Below are 19,999 nucleotides of genomic sequence, written 5' to 3' on the forward strand. Positions count from 1 at the left end.
AAAATATTTAGTTCGTGGGGTTCAAACTTGAACATTACGAAAGTTATAAAATTCAACTCACAAATTCTAATTTTCTATGTGTCAAATATTTTCCATTCACATTCAAGATTATTTATTTTTGCTTTATTTGCTTTATATTCTGTTCGTTTAATTTATGTGATAAATATTTTACTTCACATAAAATTAAGAAAAAAGATATCCTTTAAAAATTTGTAACCTAAAATAAATATTCGATATTGTAAGACTACGATTCATTTCAGTAAAAGTAAATTTAAAAAAAAAAATTAAAATTAAAGTATTTTTACAATTGTAAAAATATGACATTTTTTTTTATTAAACTAAAAAGAAAAATGCGACAAATAAATTGAATATCTCGTGGTCATATTTTTCTTACAATGATCTAATTTTAAAAAAAATTCTTGTGAGTGAAGATCTATCGAAAAAGTACTATACAAAATACAAATAAGATTTGTGTACACTTTTTCCTCTCCAAACTCCATAAATATAATGTTGTCTCGAATTTTTTAGTAAAAAAAATGTATGTCACATAAACTGAAATAAAAGAATATCGTGTTATTTTACATACCATCTCATATTTTTCTTTTGCATCGAGAATTTATTAAAAATAATCACTAATAGACAATAAGATCTATATATATTTTATTTTTGTTACACCTTATTTGTTTAATTATACTGAATATGTTATTATTGACGCGTTTTCGTAATTCAAAGTAAATTATCAGTAAACTTATATTAGCTGTCTGCAATTCACTGTACAATTTTTCATTCCACGTGCTATTCCATATATAGACGAACTATTTGACTCATTTTTTTTTAAAATATTCTTTTTTCTACAAATCCACGCTTTTAATTTTTTTTTATATTTTTTTTCCATATATAAAGTAACATCAAATGAGATAGTTAGTCATATTCATAGACATATTTGTAGTTCATTTGAAGAAAAAAAAGGGTTGGGATTTTATTTTCTCATCTTTACAACTTTTTGTGATATTTGAGGTAATTTAATTTTTTTCCAATCTTTGATGTTGTTTTAAGACGTGGTGTTTTGTTTCTTTTTGTTTTTTGTTGTTCGAGTTTTAAGGTTCTTAGCATTGAATATATGGTATACGTATGTTTCGTGTTAAAAAGATTTGAGTTTTTGCTACGTTTCGATGGGCTTTAGTTTAATCTTTTGTAAGTTTTTGACCAAAAGTTTGATAATTTAGCTTAAGTGAAATTTTAATGTTTTTCACATATATATCTATGTTTCGTATCGAAAATACTAGTTATGCATCCGCCTCAGTATCTACTGAGCTTTAGAGGCCGATGTAAGTTTTCGATACGAGAGTATAAATATATAAGTAAAAAAATCTACTAAAATTTCAAAAAGATGTTGGATATGGGAACATAGTTTTAATTGTACTATGAATCTTAAAAGATTCGAATATATTTAGTTTAAATCCTGAACATGTCTCTGATAATAAGGTTTAGTTCAATTTTGTAATCAAGGTTACCTTTTTTTTAAAATCAAAAGTTTGATAATTTAGCTCAAGAACTTGAAATAATTGAAGTTTTTTTTTAATTCTAAAGTGGTGTTAGGAAGAGAAAAATATGTAGATGGATGAATTGATGATTTAGTTATATTTGCTAGTAATATTTTTTCTTTTTAGTTTATTCTTTGATCTTGAATCGAGGTTTTTTGGAAACAGTTTCTCTATCTCGAGGAGATAGGGTAAGGTTTGCGTACACTCTACCCTCTCGAGATGTATGTTGTTGTTGTAGTTCTTTCTTTGACCTTGAATCGATGGTTTTTTGAAAACAGTCTCTCTATTTCCACGAGGTAGAGGTAAAACTTGCGTACACTCTACCCTCTCGAGATGTATGTTGTTGTTGTAGTTGTAGTTCTTTCTTTGATCTTGAATCGAGGATCTTTTGGAAACAGTCTCTCTATCTCCATGAGGTAGGGGTAAGATCTGTGTACACTCTCGAGATGTGTTTGTTGTTGTTGTTGTTTGTTTGTTTGGCTTAATGGAATTATCCAACAAATTTGCAGGTTATAAGGCTTTTTTAGTATCTTGCTAAAAAGAACTTGGGAGATGACTGTTCGATCGAATAGCTTTAAAGGAACACATTTGGAAACTATTATACAATCGAATAATGAAGTCGATAAGATGACAAGGAAGAATTCGATAAATTTAAGGAACTGTGATCCAAAGAAACTGATGTTAGAGACCACATTATCATTCAAGAATCTGGTTCAAGACTTAGATATATCAGAATGGAACGAAAAAAAGACGAGAGCAACAGTTTCATTACCCGAGCCTTCGATTCTGTTTTCTCCACGACCTGTTAGTGAGCTTGATGCTGCTGCTGTTAAGCTTCAGAAAGTGTATAAGAGTTATAGGACAAGAAGAAATCTTGCAGATTGTGCTGTTGTGGTTGAAGAACTATGGTATGTCGACTTAAAATCGAATCTTGATTTAATGTCTCTATTGTATTGTGTTGTTCGGTTTTTTTATAGACCTAATTGTGGGATTACACGGAATATGTTGTCGTTGTGTTGTCTGGTATATATGGTCTTTAACTTTTTTGAAAAAAAATTGAGTCTTGATTTGTAATGTCTCTGTTGTATTGTCTGGTTTATGGGGTCTTAACTTATTTCACAAAATCGAATCTTGATTTAATGTGTCTTCTATTGTATTGTTCGTTTTTTCCTGACCCAATTTGTGGGATTACACTGGATATGTTGTTGTTGTAATGTTCGGTTTATGGGGTCTTAAACTTTTTTGAAAAACTGAATCTTGATTTGTAATGTCTCTGTTGTATCTGGTTTATGGGGTCTTGACATTTTTGAAAAATCGAATCTTGATATAATGTGCCTATTGTATTGTCCGATTTTTCAGACCCCACGTATGGGATTACACTGAATATGTTGTTGTTGTATTGTCTCGTTTTACCAGATCCCACTTGTGGGATTACACTGGATATGTTGTTGTTGTTGTATTGTCGGTGTATTGAAGTGGTTGTGTTATATATGTATGTATAGGTGGAAGGCTTTGGATTTCGCAGCTCTCAAACGGAGTTCTGTTTCGTTCTTCAACGTGGAGAAACCGGAAACTGCTGTATCGCGGTGGGCTAGAGCACGTACACGAGCTGCCAAAGTTGGTAAAGGATTGTCAAAAGATGAAAAAGCTCAGAAACTTGCTCTGCAGCATTGGCTAGAAGCTGTAAGTTCTTGAAATTTTTTCGAAATCTTGAATTATTTCAGTCAAAGGAGTTCCGATGATCACGAAACTGATTGTTTATATCTTCTGATGTTGGTCTAGATTGATCCACGACACCGGTATGGTCACAACTTACACTTCTACTACGATATATGGTTCGAAAGTGAAAGCTCTCAACCTTTCTTCTACTGGTGAGTGTTTTGTTCCAAGATTTTGAATGTGTAGTTCCGGAAGTTGAAATGCAACCTACCTGACATCTTACGTTGTCTATTTCTCGTTGTAGGTTGGATGTTGGAGACGGGAAAGAGATAAATCTCGAGAAGTGTCCTAGGTTCAATCTGCAGCATCAATGCATCAAGTATCTAGGACCTGTAAGTCCAAACTCTGCGATTTTTGTCCTAAAAAATGATAAGAACAACGAAATGATCCATTTTACGGCATTGTTGAATCTTAGAATGGTTCTTTTACTGTTTCAGAAAGAACGTGAATCGTATGAAGTAGTTATTCAGGACGGGAAACTTGTCTATAAACAAAACGGTGTCTTTGTGGAGACAGTAGAGGGTTCAAAATGGATCTTTGTTCTTAGCACAACAAGAACATTGTACGTAGGAAAAAAGAAGAAAGGTGTGTTTCAACACTCGAGTTTCCTATCGGGTGGTGCAACTACTGCTGCTGGTAGACTCGTTGCTCATGGTGGCGTTTTGAAGGCTATTTGGCCATACAGCGGACACTATCACCCCACGGAAGAGAACTTCCGGGAATTCATTAGTTTCCTCGAGGAGCATAGCGTAGATCTTACAAACGTCAAGGTAAATGCATCCTCGTGGCGTTACACGTTATGAAATGTGTAAAAAGAAATACATTTGCTAACAAAGATGATACCTTTTTTTTCTTTTCTTTTACAGAGATGTTCTGTTGACGATGATGATCATTCGTTTAGAGTTAACAACGAGGGATCGAATCATCAATCACTCATTACTAAAGAATCACCTAAGAGAAGTACAGAGGAAAAAACAGAGGAAAAGAGAGAGGTTAATACAACAGATGATGAACGCGAAGACAAGAAACAAGAAGACACATCGTTTAGCTTTGCTAAACGTTTGTCTCGAAAATGGTCAACAGGAAACGGGCCTCGTATTGGTTGTGTTAGGGAATATCCAACGGAGTTACAGTTCCGAGCACTTGAACAAGTTAACTTGTCACCACGAGTTGCTAACGGAGGTTTCAACATGTATGGCCCTATCCCCTCACCAAGACCTAGCCCGAAGATTCGTCTTTCTCCTAGGATTGCATATATGGGACTACCTAGTCCAAGGACACCTATTTCAGCAGCTAACTAAAGCAACATTTTACATTTGCACCAGCTGATGATGGATGTCTCGAAAACAGGTTTTAGTATCCGACCCATTTCTTTTGCTTGATCAGGACCACGAGTCATGTTCACTTGTTCGTTTATAGTATCCTGACCTCTGACTAAAGATGGAGAAGTAGATGCAACAAACTAACTAAAATCGTTATTTATTCGTTCATTCATGTTTGATTTATTTGTACAAGATGGCTTCATTTAGCCTAATTAATCATCTTTTATCAAAGTTTTCAATGATGGCTTTGATTAACATTTTTGTACAATTTTTTTCATATTTTTTAGCATCAATGAATTGAAGTTGAAATGATAGCTCTTTACATATATATACCAAAGTTTCTATGTCCAATCTTGTAATTTAAATCTGTTTAAGCTCGTTCACATTGCTGGTCTCAAAATCGAATAGAGGAGGAAGGTTATTGACGATCAATCAAAAACAAGCCCTTTATACTCTACACTATACATTGAATTTGTCGTTGTTATCTATCTTTACAAAACAACAAGAAGGGTGAATTTGCATCAAAAACCAAACTGTGGACATTTTTGTCATATTTTCAATAGTTCACGGGTATCGCTAACCTTTTTTTCGTTATTCATTTATTTTCGATCACTTTGTTAATATTCTTTGAATCTAAAAATATAAAGAACCAAAGTCAAGTGTTGTATTATCATTCTTCCTATTCTACCTAAACACCATAAATAATGCCAATCAACTAACCTAAAAAGTCAAGTCAATCAATCGGCGTTGAATTTCAAACTAGTTAAGGTCGACTGTATTAAAAACTCGTAGAACTTTATTTTCCGACCTATTAATATCAGAAATGTGTCAAACTCTATACATCGCATTTAAAATTCCTCAGTCCTAACCATGATTCCTACCTACCCTGAATAACACTTTAAATTTTCTTGTTTCACTTAGGACCATTCCAAGTCAAAAGTGGACCAATCTAAGTCAATAACATATCCTCTTTTATTTTTTAATTTTATTTATTTTACAATTTTGAATAAATAGCAAGTCACAACTCAAATATATATATTATTTATTTTAATATAATGGTTTAACTTTTGAACAATATCAATAATTAATGGTTCTTAATTTTCGTTACCTTGTTGAATGGTTTTTACCTAATATTTATTTTATAATATAACAATCAAAACAAACATCGTACGAGTAACAAATTTTCCATTATTTTGAAAAAATTAGTGGCCGTGGGGTGGCAATATTCATCCAAGCTAGTGGCGGTGTCAGAAATTTCTTAAAGAGTGTTCAGAAATAGCAACTTGTTGTGTTAAGGGTGTCCAAAATAGGTTATTTAAACATTTCGTATATCATTTTACTTATATATATGCCATTGACACTACGTGGCTACGCCACTGATCCAAGCAAGAAAAATCATTTTCTTCAGTATCAATCCTTATCATCACCTGGAGTAGTGATGAGATAGTTGAAATCCCTCTATCCTTATTAATTAGAGATCTCGAGTTCGAACCTAGAATAATTAAAATCTCATAGTCTAGGTCAACAATGGAGCTCCACTACTTTGAAGTTGATTTTGATTTCTTGAATTTTACATCTTTGAAAATCTCCATTTTGTTAATGTTGTTACATAAATATGAAGTAGTTGAGTTTGACATTAATTAGTTCAACTAGCAATATAAGTGAAATTTTCTAATGGTATATTGGTATTCTTGACTCTTTATATGAATTGGATCTTAAGTCTTCCATTTTCACTAACATATATAATTTTATTCTATTTTTATTTCTTCCAACAATTGTGTTTATTTTCTAATGTGGAATTAATTTTGAGTTATCTATGAGGTTATTATTCAATTGTTTTGAAATGATATTATATATCTCTACTTCTGTTAGAGACTTACGATTTAAATAAAAGAAAAACATTCACGAAAATAATTATAGATTTTTTTACGTGTAAAAATAAAAATTTCTTCGTAAATTTGACATAATTTGGACTTGGAGAAGGCAATTTCATTGCTTTTTTTTAAAAAAATTCGATACCTTTGCATGTAAGTAATATCTAATTTTATAAAACATTTGTTCAAACAAAGGTTGTAATGTATATAACGATAATGCATGTCAAATAGTAAATAGGGAAAATTCGAAATTAGAACACTATCACTAATTTGAGCTTATTACATTTTACCTCAACAAAAAATGATATACATTTCTTAAATATCAAAAGAAAGATATAATACAAAGCAACAATTCTGTTCAATTCCTTGGTGTCAAATTTTAGAAAAGAATTTTCTCCATTTCAAGCATATAAGTAAAGCATCAGATAGTTCAAAACTGCGATACTCACTAGTGAGTCGCGGTCCAACAAAATGATCGACGATGAAGCTTTAACTTGAGCTACCATTTCTATTCATCACATCATGGTAATACAGAAGCACACACATTGGTTGACCAACAATGCAGAAAAAGCACCAGAATGTCATGTTGCCCACCTGAAAAAAGTTGAGACGTACTGTCAATGGATATGCCCACGAAAAAGAGAATAAATCATCGAAAGCTTATGAAAACAAGGCGGAAAGACATACATTCGAGTTTTTGAACTTGTTTTGCAGGAAGTTCGTTAGTATGACCAAGGGAATCTGCTCAGAGAGAAACATCACTAAATGTCAATATTCACACTGTCAAATGATGATACATAAACTTTGCTCCAGTGTCACTATTTTATGACTACATCTCGTTTCTTATCCCCGAATATATATCCATCATACATATACTTGTATATACTACACACACGTGAATGATCCATTACCTGAAACATGATTCCAAGGAATGCCCAAAACTTGAATAGCCGACAAGGAACAGCAATACACAGCTGAAGATAACGATACCACATGTCATCGAAAGCCAATCATTTTGTTGACACGTAATTGTTTTTTGTTTTTATAAGCTTATATACGCCACCTGGTTTAAAAATGGATGATGGAAGGGAACAAAAACCACATACCTCATGGAAAACAGCAGATATAAAGAAAGAGATCACCATTGCAACTCCCTGCACCAAGAATCAAGTGGCAATTAAAACTAATTCAACAGATCACAAAATAAGATCTAGTATACAATAGTAAGGCCAAAACTTTTGTAAAGTAGAAAGCGGATAAAACTATACAAAGCAGCGACTAGTGCTTGATACCAGGCATACACTTAAAACTCAAACTGAAAAATAAATGACATGAAAGATATGAAGTATAATGTGGACCCAAAAAACACTTATTTGATCGTATATTATACTGTTCTCACTTCTCTGTCACAAAACATAAATACTAATAGCACTTTAACCTTCATCAGGAAAAAAACTTTTTCATCCATGTCTCGTGTATATTAAGATATTAATCGCACAAAAGCTTATCTGCACGAATAGCTTATGTGCTCTACTTTGAAGTGCATTTCATTATCTAGCAAGATCACTCGAGTTAAAGTGTTGAAAATCACATCGAAGCTTGTTTCTTCAATATGCAAGTGTGTATGTCCCTTGCTGTCTTTCTTCTTTATTTTCTCTCTCTTCAAATTTCAACAAGTATGCTAATGGTTAAGAGCAGTATGATTGTGCTTATGTTATATAAGAAAAAAAAAGAAAAGGAAAAGCAGTATGTTTGTGTGAGATAAAATTTTAACCTCAGCATACAAGGATAAATATCTTAACCTTCAATTATTGTAACAGTTAATTCATTTACTTTGGGTATCTACACTATTTTATTGTCGCTGCTTTTCTTTCTTCATTATTTTGATCATTGCTTTTTACTTTTGCAATTCTTTCAGACATGTTCTCGATCGAGGGTCTATCGGAAACATTTTTTCTACCCCTCAAGGGTTGGGGCAAAGGGTTGTGTACACCTCCCCCTACCCAAACCCCACTTTTGGAATTATACTTGGTAAGTTGTTGTAATAGTGCACAAAAGATTAGAAAGTAAGCAGACAAAAAATAGCTCAAAAACAAATTAGAAACTAGGACGAGAGAACTCCAAAAGTACCTTAGGTATGCCATTTCTTAAGCATGGGAAATAGATGTGACGAACCATCCACTTATGTACAGGCTGCAGTTGTCACCAACACTTGGGTTACTTAATGTCCAAAAAAATGTTCAACAAAGACTAAACCAGGCCGATATTAATTAAAGTTTCACTTCTAGGTAATGAAGACAAACACATGATTTGCATGCATAAGAATCGGCAATGACATAAAAAGAAGGAAGAAGTACATACCATATTCCAAAGTCTCCAATACTGATAACAGCAGCCACAATGGTGCAACAACAAAAAAGAAATAAATGAGAAACTCTAGCAAGCTCTGAAATTGTTGGGATGAAGAAACAAAAAGAACAAGACAGTATGATGTTTTAATATACCTCATCAATTGTTTTTGCGTTCCACCAATCTTTATAGAACTCACGATCCCCAAATCGCAGAACTTCCGCAAGTATATTTAACCTACAGAGTGATTATTATGTAAATAGAGCTATTCTGTTGCGGTAAGATCCACAAGTATATTCAGTCTACAAAGAGATGTACTATGTAAATAGAATTCATTCTGTTGCAATGCTAGAACACATAATCCATATATGAAAATAATCGATATATTAGTAGTTTTTCAGTTAAAACAAAATAAGTCCCTGGCGTTTCATCCTGAAATGTGAACCTTTTCATAATCTAACACAAGAGTCTTGCAGTATACCCATTCAAATTCCAGCTCCGGCATTTAACAGTTGCCAGCTATGTGTTGGTCTTTGGATAGATATATCGAGGAGGAATATAATTTTACTGAATTAAAACCACTCAGATTCATTAAGCACCTCCAGTTTTGCACCTTCTGGTTCTACAAATTTTCGCCCCCTCAATTCAGTACTCATGGCAGTTTGATAATCTAGTTTCAAGTATAATGTGATTTGCACTTTAAAGGTTAATAAGTGACACAAAACTGTTTAGTTAAACATATTTGAAATGAAAAAATGGTAAGCATGATGACAAAATACACACAGTAAGAATGTCCTAACACTCGTTTTAGTATCAAGTATAAAAACCTCGCAAATAAGATTGGAACATCCAAAAATATGGGAAGAAAGACAATGAACTACAAATAAAATGCATAAGCATACTAAATTTATAAATCATATATAGAGGACATACCAAAGATGAAAGAGGCTGTAGAACATGCAGAGCCAGACATATAAAATTGGAACTGAAAGCTTCAATACCCTCTCGATGGCGTATAAAAGGTTTCCTTCAAATGGATGTCGTGAGCTTCGCACAATCGGGTTAATATACTGTATTAAGATGCTCAAAGTTAATATAGTTTACTTTGACAGGAGTGAAGGCACGTTGAACTGTCAAGCTCAAGAGAACTTACCTGCTCAATGATAAATCCCATTAATCCTGTAAAAATTACCAGCTTGATGAGTTGGCGGGCCAGCCAACCCTTCCGAATGGATGCAGAGCGAGGATAGCTAAGCTTCAGATAACAGAATAAACATATCCAAAACTAATGAGTTGGTGGAACAAATAGTAAGAGAGTTGGTAAAAAATTTCATGAAATTTTCATTTTTAGATGACTGATGATACTTGATTTCCTATTACTATGAAAGGAATTTGACTTCAATCCATGGGAAAAAGGACCGTAGGGGCCTCAGTTGTAGTATTCACCAACTGTAGCCCCACTGAATCTGCCCACACCACATTCAAGTATTATACAGTATGAAATACAAGTACTTCCAAACGTAAGCAGGATCTGCACATGTTCGCAATAATAAAAGTACTACTCCAAAATAATATCAGCACGTGACTGAAAAAAATTGTCCAACGACCATATCAATATTTGGTGCTCCAATTTAATCTTTTTCGCATACGTCCAATTGCTTCATCATTTAACATGCATATGAATACTTCAGGCAAGGACATGCTTGGCAATAAAATCACATAAAAGGTAGTAGTATCAAAGACCTACAATCTCTTTAAATTTGTGCAGACTTGGCAGGAAACAAAAGATAATGGAATTTTTCAAAAATCAAACTAAATTGCTCAACAGAGTTATTTAATTAAATCTTGGTGAATCTAGAGAAACATCAGATGCTGTAATGCACTTGTAGTAAGTACTCTACCAAGGAAGAAAGTCACTGACAACTTCAGAAAGGTCAACTGATCCTACCTGATAGCATAAAGTTGGAGCAACCATGAAGTAAGCCAAACTCTCGAAACTAACATTGTAAGAGTAGTTGATTTCGGAATTCTCACCCTGAAAACATTTAAAAACTTAACTGAGAGACTCCATATTCAGAACATTATCTCAGATGACCAAAATACCAGAACGAGTACCGAAGCTTAAATAGAGAAGTTGGTTTGTCTAGAAAATTTTCAGGAGAAGCCTTAATCAAGATCAGATGTGGATCCATGACAAAGAAATAAACTAGTCATACCTCATTCACAGACTTTGCAAGCTGTCTCATATCATAATTTGTATGTGCATAAGAAACTAGTTTCATCCACACAATGCAAGCAAACATCATCAGTGTGACACCCGATAGAAAAGCAGAATCACACCTGTGAAATTGAAAATACCTCTGACTCACTAGATATTTCAATGTACATAAGCAAAAAAATAGAGTTGGCAAACATAATTGAAGATCCTCTCCTCTCAACTTAAATTTCAACACAGTTTGAACAAGCAGCTATCCGACCCAGTGTAATCAAAGGCAAAAGGCATTGAAAAGAAGCATCCGTTAGACCTTAGGCAACCACTGTCTATAGAGAAGAAAAGAGCAACGAAGAAAAAATAAAAACATATACACGTAGTGCACAAATAATAATTCCACATAAACTATCCTTATATGGACGAAAGAATAAAAACTGCAATTCGTTGAAATAGATGAAGTATAAACCATGTGAATTTAAGTTCAAATATGGCTTTAAACTCTGAATTAGCAATGTTTCACTTGTTCCCTTGTCCATATGGACATAGTGGCATGCAACAAATTTCTAATTCAGATAAACGACTAATTTTCTTTTACTACTTCTCTAATTTCTTAATCTAATTCAACCATAAAGTTCCGTTACAATCCAAAATGCAACAGGTTAATGTTCAAAGATGATCTGTTGACGAAAATCCAAATTAGAAATTAAAATTAGTTCATAAGCACGACTACTACAACCCAGATAATAGTGCACCGTTGACATTTAAATTCACCAGTTCTACCATAACATCGCCTCAATTTTACAACACACACTGAGAGACATCCCGCCAGTGAAGGCTCACTTAGCAACTTCTTAGGAGGATGTATATATCAAAGTTCCATGACCTCGTATGAGAACAAACCTGAGGATGACCAGAACTGGATACAAAATGGAAGCTGTCGTTATAATTATGTGAAGAGTGACAACTACCTGCAGGATCAGTTAGAAAAGTTACTGGCTGGACATAAAGTCAAACAATAAAAGGTAACACGAGTTCAGACAAGTCATGAGAGCCAGAATTATTCTGGTGTATACCTTCTTGAACACTGTGACTGGTCCATGTCTGAGCAGTCACATTTAATTGATATGGAAGAATTATCAAAAAGAGGAAGTGAAGAACGAAGAGGTTATTCTGACTTACATGTTCAGTCATATACTTCTTCTGTGCCATTTTCTCGACAAGAAAAGCAGCAAGAGGGAAAATCGGAAGACTAAGACTGCAAGTAAGTAAAAAACTTCAATGTTTTATTTCGCATGTGAGCATAATACACAGATTAAGAAAGGTCTTAAGAACACTACCAGCACATCAGAAGTGGCCAATCTCTTACTGATGTTGAACTACTCCAGAAGCCTGACCCAATTAACAAGCCATACTGCAATAGTAGTCAGAATATTGTCAGTGCAACATGAACACCAAGAACCCTCTGAAATATATTCATATCTTATAACCCGATAGTTGCTAAGACGTTACAGGGATTAGAGAGAGCAACGGGGCAAGTTGGCAAGTTCAGACAGGAGAGATTTCAACCGTCACGGCCCGCCACTTTCTACTGTGCTTTTTCCCATGATAATGTGCCATCTCACCTTGTTCCTCTCCCCCTCACCCTCCAACTTTTCTGTCATTTTTCAATTATTTACAAAAAATCCCTAAAATTCATGATTCTAATTGCAATTCACATGTTCTCACTCTATCAGATTCTTCCAAAACCCATTATCCCCATCCCCTTTCCAGATTTTCATGATAACTATTTGAATTTTGAGACCATAATCTTCCGGCAACAGCATAGCACTTTGGAAAGCAATTTATAAAGTTTCATATTTCCCAGTAGATTTCAGGGTGGAAATACTCCCAATATGGGATGTGGGTTCCTCACTAAGTGCTTAATTAAATACATATTCATCTACTGCAATGACAAACTAAACACTTAGGGCTCTCAGAGTACATAACCCTATGATTTCCTTCAATTGTTTTTAATAAAACACTACAATTCTAAGCTATTCACTTGTTCGGCCAGCCACATTACCACCCCTAAGAGTGATTCTTTGATGTCAATAAAGATTAATCATATATGGGGAAGATTTCAACTGTCTAGCCAACTGGAACAGAGAACTCACATTAGAGAGATACATACCTTCATCAAATTCTCAATAATCAGCCTGCTGTTTACGGCAATAAGCACCACTATACAGAGATTGAGTAAGCCAGCATGACTCTGCAACAAGATGCACCAACTAAATTAGAGAAGCGCTCTACAGCCACTTATTTACGGGGAATTCAGACTAATTATGCTATATATCACCATAAGACACCTGAATGCAACTCCAAATACTGTGAATTTGAGATTCTTTACACCAGAAATTGTTAACTTCCACTGTCTTGGTTAGCTTATGAAACATTAGTGAATGATGATAATGCAATTAAAACAGTATATGCCAATTCTATCATTGTCAAGTCACCTACTGCTTTTCCACCCATAAACTAAGCACAATACAATAGGAATAAAATTTAATAAATTCAACTGACAGCAAAAGCTTCTATTTTTAATCAAACCAAACGGCGCATTGGCTCATCGTCTATTCCACATATCTTGTTCTTAAAATCATAGCGACCAGGCTCCATTATAAATGGCATCTTCCTCAATCCTGCAAGGATCGTGACCCTCTTAACAAAATTACTATGCTCTCTGCTGAGGGTAACAATAGCTGCTCGTAAGATGCTCACTGGTTGAAAGTCGGCAACTGGCATACCTTTTTGGTGCTCCTGGAGTAATCCTTTTTGCACCCAAAAGAACTTAACCAAAGAACCGAGAACAAAATATAGGTTCCTGAGATTTTTATTTAAAGTCCTTTCTTATGAGATAAAATTGAGTATACTCGAGGTAGTTTGCAGCTTTCAGCATAGCAAACCTACTAATACCAGCCTATGTTTCCAACTAATATGGAGGTAGTTATTGCTTGAAGTACATGTGTAAGTAGAAACAAAATTATTGCCATTTGTGCAAAAGGTCCCTTTTTATACCGTGGTGACCGAGCCAACTTTCGCGCACCTCGATTAAGTCCACATGATACCTGCCACCTCCCACCAACAACATGAATCAGGAGGCTAGAACAAACAGAAAGAATCACCTAGTATTTTTTATTTTTTGCCCCTTGGGCAAAAGTTTCATCTTTGCAATGTTTTCTAGTTGGATTAATGGATTCTGTTGGACAGAATTGTACTCAATACTTACTGGAACCTAACACGTATTTTATTTATTAGAATTAGAAACAAATTCTTAAATAATTATAGTGGTGAGGTTTAAAAATAAAGTCTGCTGAACAGAAGAACAACTTTTTACTGTAGCTCAAAAAGCTAATCAACGACCAATCAGTGGCAGATGGAGTGTCCAAGCACTACTATCGATGCAAACACATAAATTTACACGTAAAAATGATTAAAATCACAACAAATAGCATGTCTAAGTTTGAATTCATAAAATTTAAATCATGCCTCAGCAACCAATCACATTAGCTAAAAAGTCCTGATTCCTTGCTTAGCGAGTAGTGTAATGAACGAAACAATTAATTAAGTACCTCAAATTCAGAACTTACCTGTTTGAAAATAGCGGCCGAACTAAGAGGACTTTCCTTGTTCCGCCGGTGAGCCGGTGCCGACGCTCTATAAACATACTTCAACGGCGTCGTTTCATTCGCTTTCCTCTGCTCCTCCTGAATTCCATCTCCATCACTAATCTTCCCAATCGTCGTACTCACAGCCTCACTCACCCTATCCAATCCTCCGTTTCCACTTCCATCCATGACGTCACTCGTTACATCATCCGAGCTACTCGAAGCATCCACAGAGCTCGAATCCAACTCCGTCACATCATTCACAGATCTATCACCGCCGCCGCCGCCGCTACGCCGCCTTCGGAGGTTGTTATTGCCGTCGCTTGACGATGTAATACTCTCCGGATTGATCGTCATCGTATCAAGTCTAGAAATCACTAGAAAGTAATGATCAAGTTGAAATTTGAAGCAAAAAAAAAAAATGGAGTAGAACGTGAACATACCGAATTTGACTCTATAAAAGCAATTGTTGAAGTATACAAAGGAAAATACGTGTAGAGCTTCCCGCCGCCATGAAAATTGAGATTTGCAGAAGGATTTGTTTATTTGTTTGTTGAATTCACACCATAGCCGTTTAGAAGTTTCTTTATCAACGAAAATCCAGAACAAGTATCTCGTGAATATCCTCTTATGTTCACCATATATTTTTTTTTTACATATATGAAAACTTACATAAATATAAAATATATTTACCATATATATATATATAGCGATAATATTTTTTTTCCATTTAATCATTTTCAATATATTTATCACATATTTTAATATATTAATAATATAATGTGTCACTTTCTTATAAAAACAAGTATCATATATTTTTAAAAACTATAATATTTGAATAAATTGTATTGTTTTCGGTGTAAAATTCTTTCGAAACTTCCTTCTTCCTTCACACCTTGTTTGGATGGTAGTTACTTGGTTGACCGTTGTAATATATTGTATTATTGATTTGAATATAATGTTTTTATTTTGATTGTTATGTAAATTTTGTTATATTGCAGTTTAGTAATAACAAAAAGACTCATTTTATGTAATGACTTATTTGGGGTTATCGTGTTATTTTCTTAATCATCATATTTCATCTTTTATTCTATGTTTTCATAATATCTATACATCATACCCTATATTTCTTATAGGTTTATCATTCAAATTATGGATATGTGATATTATATAATGACGGAGAACGGTACATTATCAAAACATTGTATTCATTAAAACAATAAAATGTGATGTAATATAACACAATGTAATACATTATAAAATAAAACAATACGTAACAACCATCCAAACAAAGCAGAATTCTTCTTCGTACTTATTTCGTCGTTGTTTTCCTCCCCTTCTTCTTCTTTTTCTTCTTTCATGTTCAAACCTCGACTTCAAAAATCGTCATGCAATAAATATGATTCGTTTCAAGTGAATAATATATTGAAAGACTCGAAATATTAAAAAAAACTCATATCTAAATTTTGAAATTGTTTAGAGGAGATTCGAGTTGGTTAAACTTGAAAAAAAATCTGATCTGCAATGTATACTGAATGTATATTTCTATTGTATCAACAGTGTATATAGATCATTGATATATAGTTAAACATCATATATACACGAGTATTCACTGTTTATACAAATTGATACATTATATAATAATACCTATAACCATTTTGTTGGAATTTTATTTTGTTGCGTATACATATGTCGCTGGGCTATTTTTATGTTTATGAAAAGTTGATTTTCTTTGGTACAAATGAAACTATTTTATTGTATATTTACGAGACTTTCCTTTTAGTGTTTGAATTTAGAAATAATATCTTAATTATTCGGATTTAGATATCTTGAATTTAATAATGAAAAATTTTTCAAAAAATATAAATATTTTGATATTTTATAGGATTCATTGTCAATACTTTCAATATTTAGTAAAAATATCAATTTCTTTTTTGTTAAAAACAGAAAGGAGGAAATTAACGGGAGAGAAAAATATTAAAAAGAAACAGTTGTTTAAAAGTCTTATCAGTTACAAAAATTCAAAAATAAAGAATTAATTGGCAATTTATCAAAATACAATAACTTCCATCTCTTTCTTCTTCTTTTACGATGTTCTAGAAAAACACGCCTATCACCATTAATCTAAAAATTCAATATTCAATTTTCTTAATTTTTTTTTGTTTCTAAACATGTGTATTTACCATACATTATCATATTTGAAGCAATTTATTCAACTAAGGCATCATTTTGGCGTTATGAAATTATAATTTATCTTTAAAAATGTCTCAAAATTTATGAAGTTATTTGGCTATCATGTTAAGGTTATTAAATTTATGTATCTCCTTTTAAAAAAAATTTCAATATTCAAAATACAATACTCATGTATTCATGGTATAGATATTAATCCATCTTACATATGTATTTTATTTTGCTTATTTCCAATATCACTTTGTATACGAAATAGTTTGTATTTAGATTTGATTTTGTATTCGTCCTAATGAATACCATAAAGTTTGTATTTATATTTGATTTCGTATTCGTCCTAATGTATACCATAAAGTTTTGTATTTATATTTTGATTTCGTATTCATTCTCAACTATAAATAGACAAAATACAATTTATTTATGTATTCATTATATATGTATTCATCCTAATTGCATCAGTCAAATAGTTTTGTATTTTATTTTGCTCATTATATGTTTATACCAACTAGTTTATCTTTGATTTAGTATTCATTCACAATTTTAAATAATTAAAACACAGATTTGTATTTAGATTATCACTTTGTAAAAATAAATTTGACTACAAATTACAAAACTTTCAAATACTTTTGTTAAACAACTCAATACCTAAATGTTAATGTAGATTCTACTAAATTTGAAATATAAAAACAAATAATAAAAAAAGATCGACAAAAATTATTTTAAATACTAAAAATCTGAAATACATAAATATTTTATGAGTACGTTAACAAGTCACATAAGAATTTTAAAAGAATGACGGAAAATCCTCAATACATACAATCCAAAAATTCAACATAATGTGATTTTGAAAACAAAATCTCACAAAATAAATGATGAATTTAAAAATGTCTTTATCAATTGAGAGATTTTTTGATTAATATATAGATCTGAACTAATTGTTACAAACTTTAATAATTAGTTCTTCTTCAACAATGAGAGAGAATAATAATGAAATTTTGATAAAAGAAAAGAAAGAAGAGAAAACTGAATGACGGGGATAGTGAAAATTGAAAAGTTGATGAAAGATGAAAAATAAATTTAATGGTACTAAAACATATGAATATGAAGAAGTGTAAATGGATAATGGATATAGAATTTGATTCGGAGTTGAACTTTTTGAGAAATAAAATTTGAATACAAATCACTTTATAAAATATTGACATTTCGACATTTTAAATAATTATTTTAAAATGTAGATGTTTTTATTAATTAAGTTAGGGATTGTGACTAATTTGTTAATTTTCCCTTTAATAAAAACAAATGTGGTCTTAGATAGTAATTGCCCTTTTACCTCCAACCATAAAATTACAAATTCAAGTCATCATATAAGGGTACAAAATCAAATCGAAAAATCGAACCAAACGGCAAATCAAGTCGAACAAAAAAAAAATTCGACTAGTGATTTTGAAAAAACATCCCACTATAGTTGGATAAGTTTGGTTTCAACTAAAAAGAATCAACCCGATATTATATATATAATTTTTAAGATTTTATTTAATACGTAAAAATATTTATTTGGGTATAATTTTTAAATATTTCTTACACTTTTTTATAGTTTTTATCTTTTAATATATTTATTTTATGTTTGAAAGTTAGAATTCTTAATGATCCAATAAAGATTATAATCATACATATTGGTAATTATAATAAAGTTTAAATCAAAAATCAAATTAATACTAATGCAAATCCCCCATGGTTACATTTTCCTTCACAAATTTTTTGCCTACACCACTGTCCGTTATTTTGGATACCTTTTATAAATTTTTTATCTATATCACTATCCGATCATGTACGCTTCTATCATCGTCTAGTGAGTTTAAACATATACACATAGTGCACAATTTATTTTTTCTACTTAAATAATGGTGGTATTTTATATAGAAAAAAATAAACGAATATGTAAAATATGTTTTGACTTTTGATAAACATTTGATGATAGTTTATGTGAGAACTCAAATATGACACATAATAAATTAAGATATTTTAATTATATTTTTGACCCTTTAATGTTACAAAAAAGCATTCCTTATATAATCAACCAATTTTAAGCGAGTCGAATTAAAATTAATTAAATTTAAAATGAGTAGGAACCCAAATAAATTTGAATATTGATTCTACCAAAACAGACATTTAAGAATCGGTACATAAAATTCTGATAAATTTGAAAGTAATTTATATTTTAAAAAATATTTTTTATATATAAAAAATTTAAATGTTGGAAAACATCCTTTAATTTTCCTTCAAAATTTGAACATTTTCAATGTCCAAACACATTTTGAACTTTCAAATATTTTTTATTTCAAACTTAACTGCAATTACTATTTTTTGTTAATTTCATCATGTCCAAACTCTTCCAATTTCTAATTAAAGCTTGCAATTAATTATATGAAAAATGCACTGATAACTTTTGGACTATAAAATTTCAGAAATACATTTTAATTAAACTAAGATATTATTACCCTTTGAAGTTTTTTTTTTTTTTAATAATTTTGTGCATCTTTTTGGTTTACGAAGATTCAAATATTTCTCACGTGTCTTAATTGCGTAAAGTCATGAGTGTGCCGCGTGAGATAAAAGGTGCATAAAATTACAAAAAAATAAGTTCAGGAAGGTAATATGACCTTAGTAGTTAAGATGCATCTTTGAAATTTCGATTATAGTCTAGAGGGTACTCGTGTATTTTTCCTTAATTATACTGAAGAACTTGAAACATCAATACCAACAATAATCAATGGCGAAATCAGAAACTTTACTAAAAATATCCAAAAATAATGGTGTGTGGCTCGTAAAATAAAATTTAAAAAATATTGTGTTATTTAGGGTTCAAACCCAAAACTCATTCATTCAGATGAACACTTAATTATCACAAGGCCAAAGACAGAACTTTTATCAACACTTTCAATTTTAAATACAAATCTTTTTGATGTAGAATTTGATATATACATATAAAATGTAATTTTTTGGTGAAAGGTGTCCAATTGGACACCCTGGAATAGCTATGACTACGTTACTGACAACGATAACAATTTCAATGTAATATTGACTATTTTTGATAGACCCTTAATTCGAATAAAAACATATCCAAATCAAATATATAAAAAAACTT

At 31.8% G+C, this 19,999-nt stretch overlaps 2 protein-coding genes across 4 annotated transcripts; one reads left to right on the top strand and one right to left on the bottom strand.

Annotated features, from left to right (window-relative positions):
• The first annotated feature begins 836 nt into the window (after positions 1–836).
• On the top strand, positions 837–4,897 carry LOC101245524 (IQ domain-containing protein IQM1). 2 transcript variants are annotated; one of them, XM_004251628.5, is made up of 7 exons: positions 837–1,017; positions 2,054–2,452; positions 3,047–3,227; positions 3,327–3,415; positions 3,508–3,595; positions 3,701–4,033; positions 4,130–4,897. In XM_004251628.5, the coding sequence occupies exons 2-7, from the start codon at positions 2,097–2,099 to the stop codon at positions 4,562–4,564; spliced, it is 1,482 nt and encodes a 493-aa protein (XP_004251676.1). In that variant the 5' UTR covers positions 837–1,017; positions 2,054–2,096; the 3' UTR covers positions 4,565–4,897. The 2 variants fall into 2 exon arrangements, with proteins under 2 accessions (XP_004251676.1, XP_069148919.1); XM_069292818.1 differs by having other exon boundaries at positions 924–1,846.
• Positions 4,898–6,743: 1,846 nt separating this feature from the next.
• On the bottom strand, positions 6,744–15,345 carry LOC101245821 (diacylglycerol O-acyltransferase 1). Of its 2 annotated transcripts, XM_004251629.5 has the most exons (17): positions 15,111–15,345; positions 14,650–15,034; positions 13,191–13,271; positions 12,358–12,431; positions 12,200–12,275; positions 11,921–11,988; positions 11,025–11,148; positions 10,757–10,843; positions 9,962–10,063; positions 9,742–9,878; positions 8,964–9,045; positions 8,821–8,841; positions 8,590–8,652; positions 7,566–7,613; positions 7,371–7,433; positions 7,147–7,200; positions 6,744–7,053 (listed from the first exon to the last, which is right to left on the bottom strand). In XM_004251629.5, exons 2-17 carry the CDS (start codon positions 15,022–15,024, stop codon positions 6,949–6,951), a joined length of 1,560 nt encoding a protein of 519 aa, XP_004251677.1. In that variant the 5' UTR covers positions 15,025–15,034; positions 15,111–15,345; the 3' UTR covers positions 6,744–6,948. The 2 variants fall into 2 exon arrangements, with proteins under 2 accessions (XP_004251677.1, XP_010313759.1); XM_010315457.3 differs by lacking the exons at positions 14,650–15,034; positions 15,111–15,345 and adding an exon at positions 13,369–13,576.
• Positions 15,346–19,999: the final 4,654 nt, after the last annotated feature.

Source organism: Solanum lycopersicum, chromosome 12 (assembly GCF_036512215.1).
Source record: "Solanum lycopersicum chromosome 12, SLM_r2.1".
Classification (NCBI taxonomy): domain Eukaryota; kingdom Viridiplantae; phylum Streptophyta; class Magnoliopsida; order Solanales; family Solanaceae; genus Solanum; species Solanum lycopersicum.

Coding starts and splice junctions, on each gene's coding strand:
- LOC101245821 (XM_004251629.5), bottom strand. CDS start 15,024: ATGACGATCAATCCGGAGAGTATTACATCGTCAAGCGACGGCAATAAC. Junction 12,276..12,357: donor TGGCCACTTCTGATGTGCTG/GTAGTGTTCTTA, acceptor ACTTACTTGCAG/TCTTAGTCTTCCGATTTTCC. Junction 7,434..7,565: donor TATCTGCTGTTTTCCATGAG/GTATGTGGTTTT, acceptor CGTTATCTTCAG/CTGTGTATTGCTGTTCCTTG.
- LOC101245524 (XM_004251628.5), top strand. CDS start 2,097: ATGACTGTTCGATCGAATAGCTTTAAAGGAACACATTTGGAAACTATT. Junction 3,228..3,326: donor TGCAGCATTGGCTAGAAGCT/GTAAGTTCTTGA, acceptor ATGTTGGTCTAG/ATTGATCCACGACACCGGTA. Junction 3,416..3,507: donor TCTCAACCTTTCTTCTACTG/GTGAGTGTTTTG, acceptor TTCTCGTTGTAG/GTTGGATGTTGGAGACGGGA.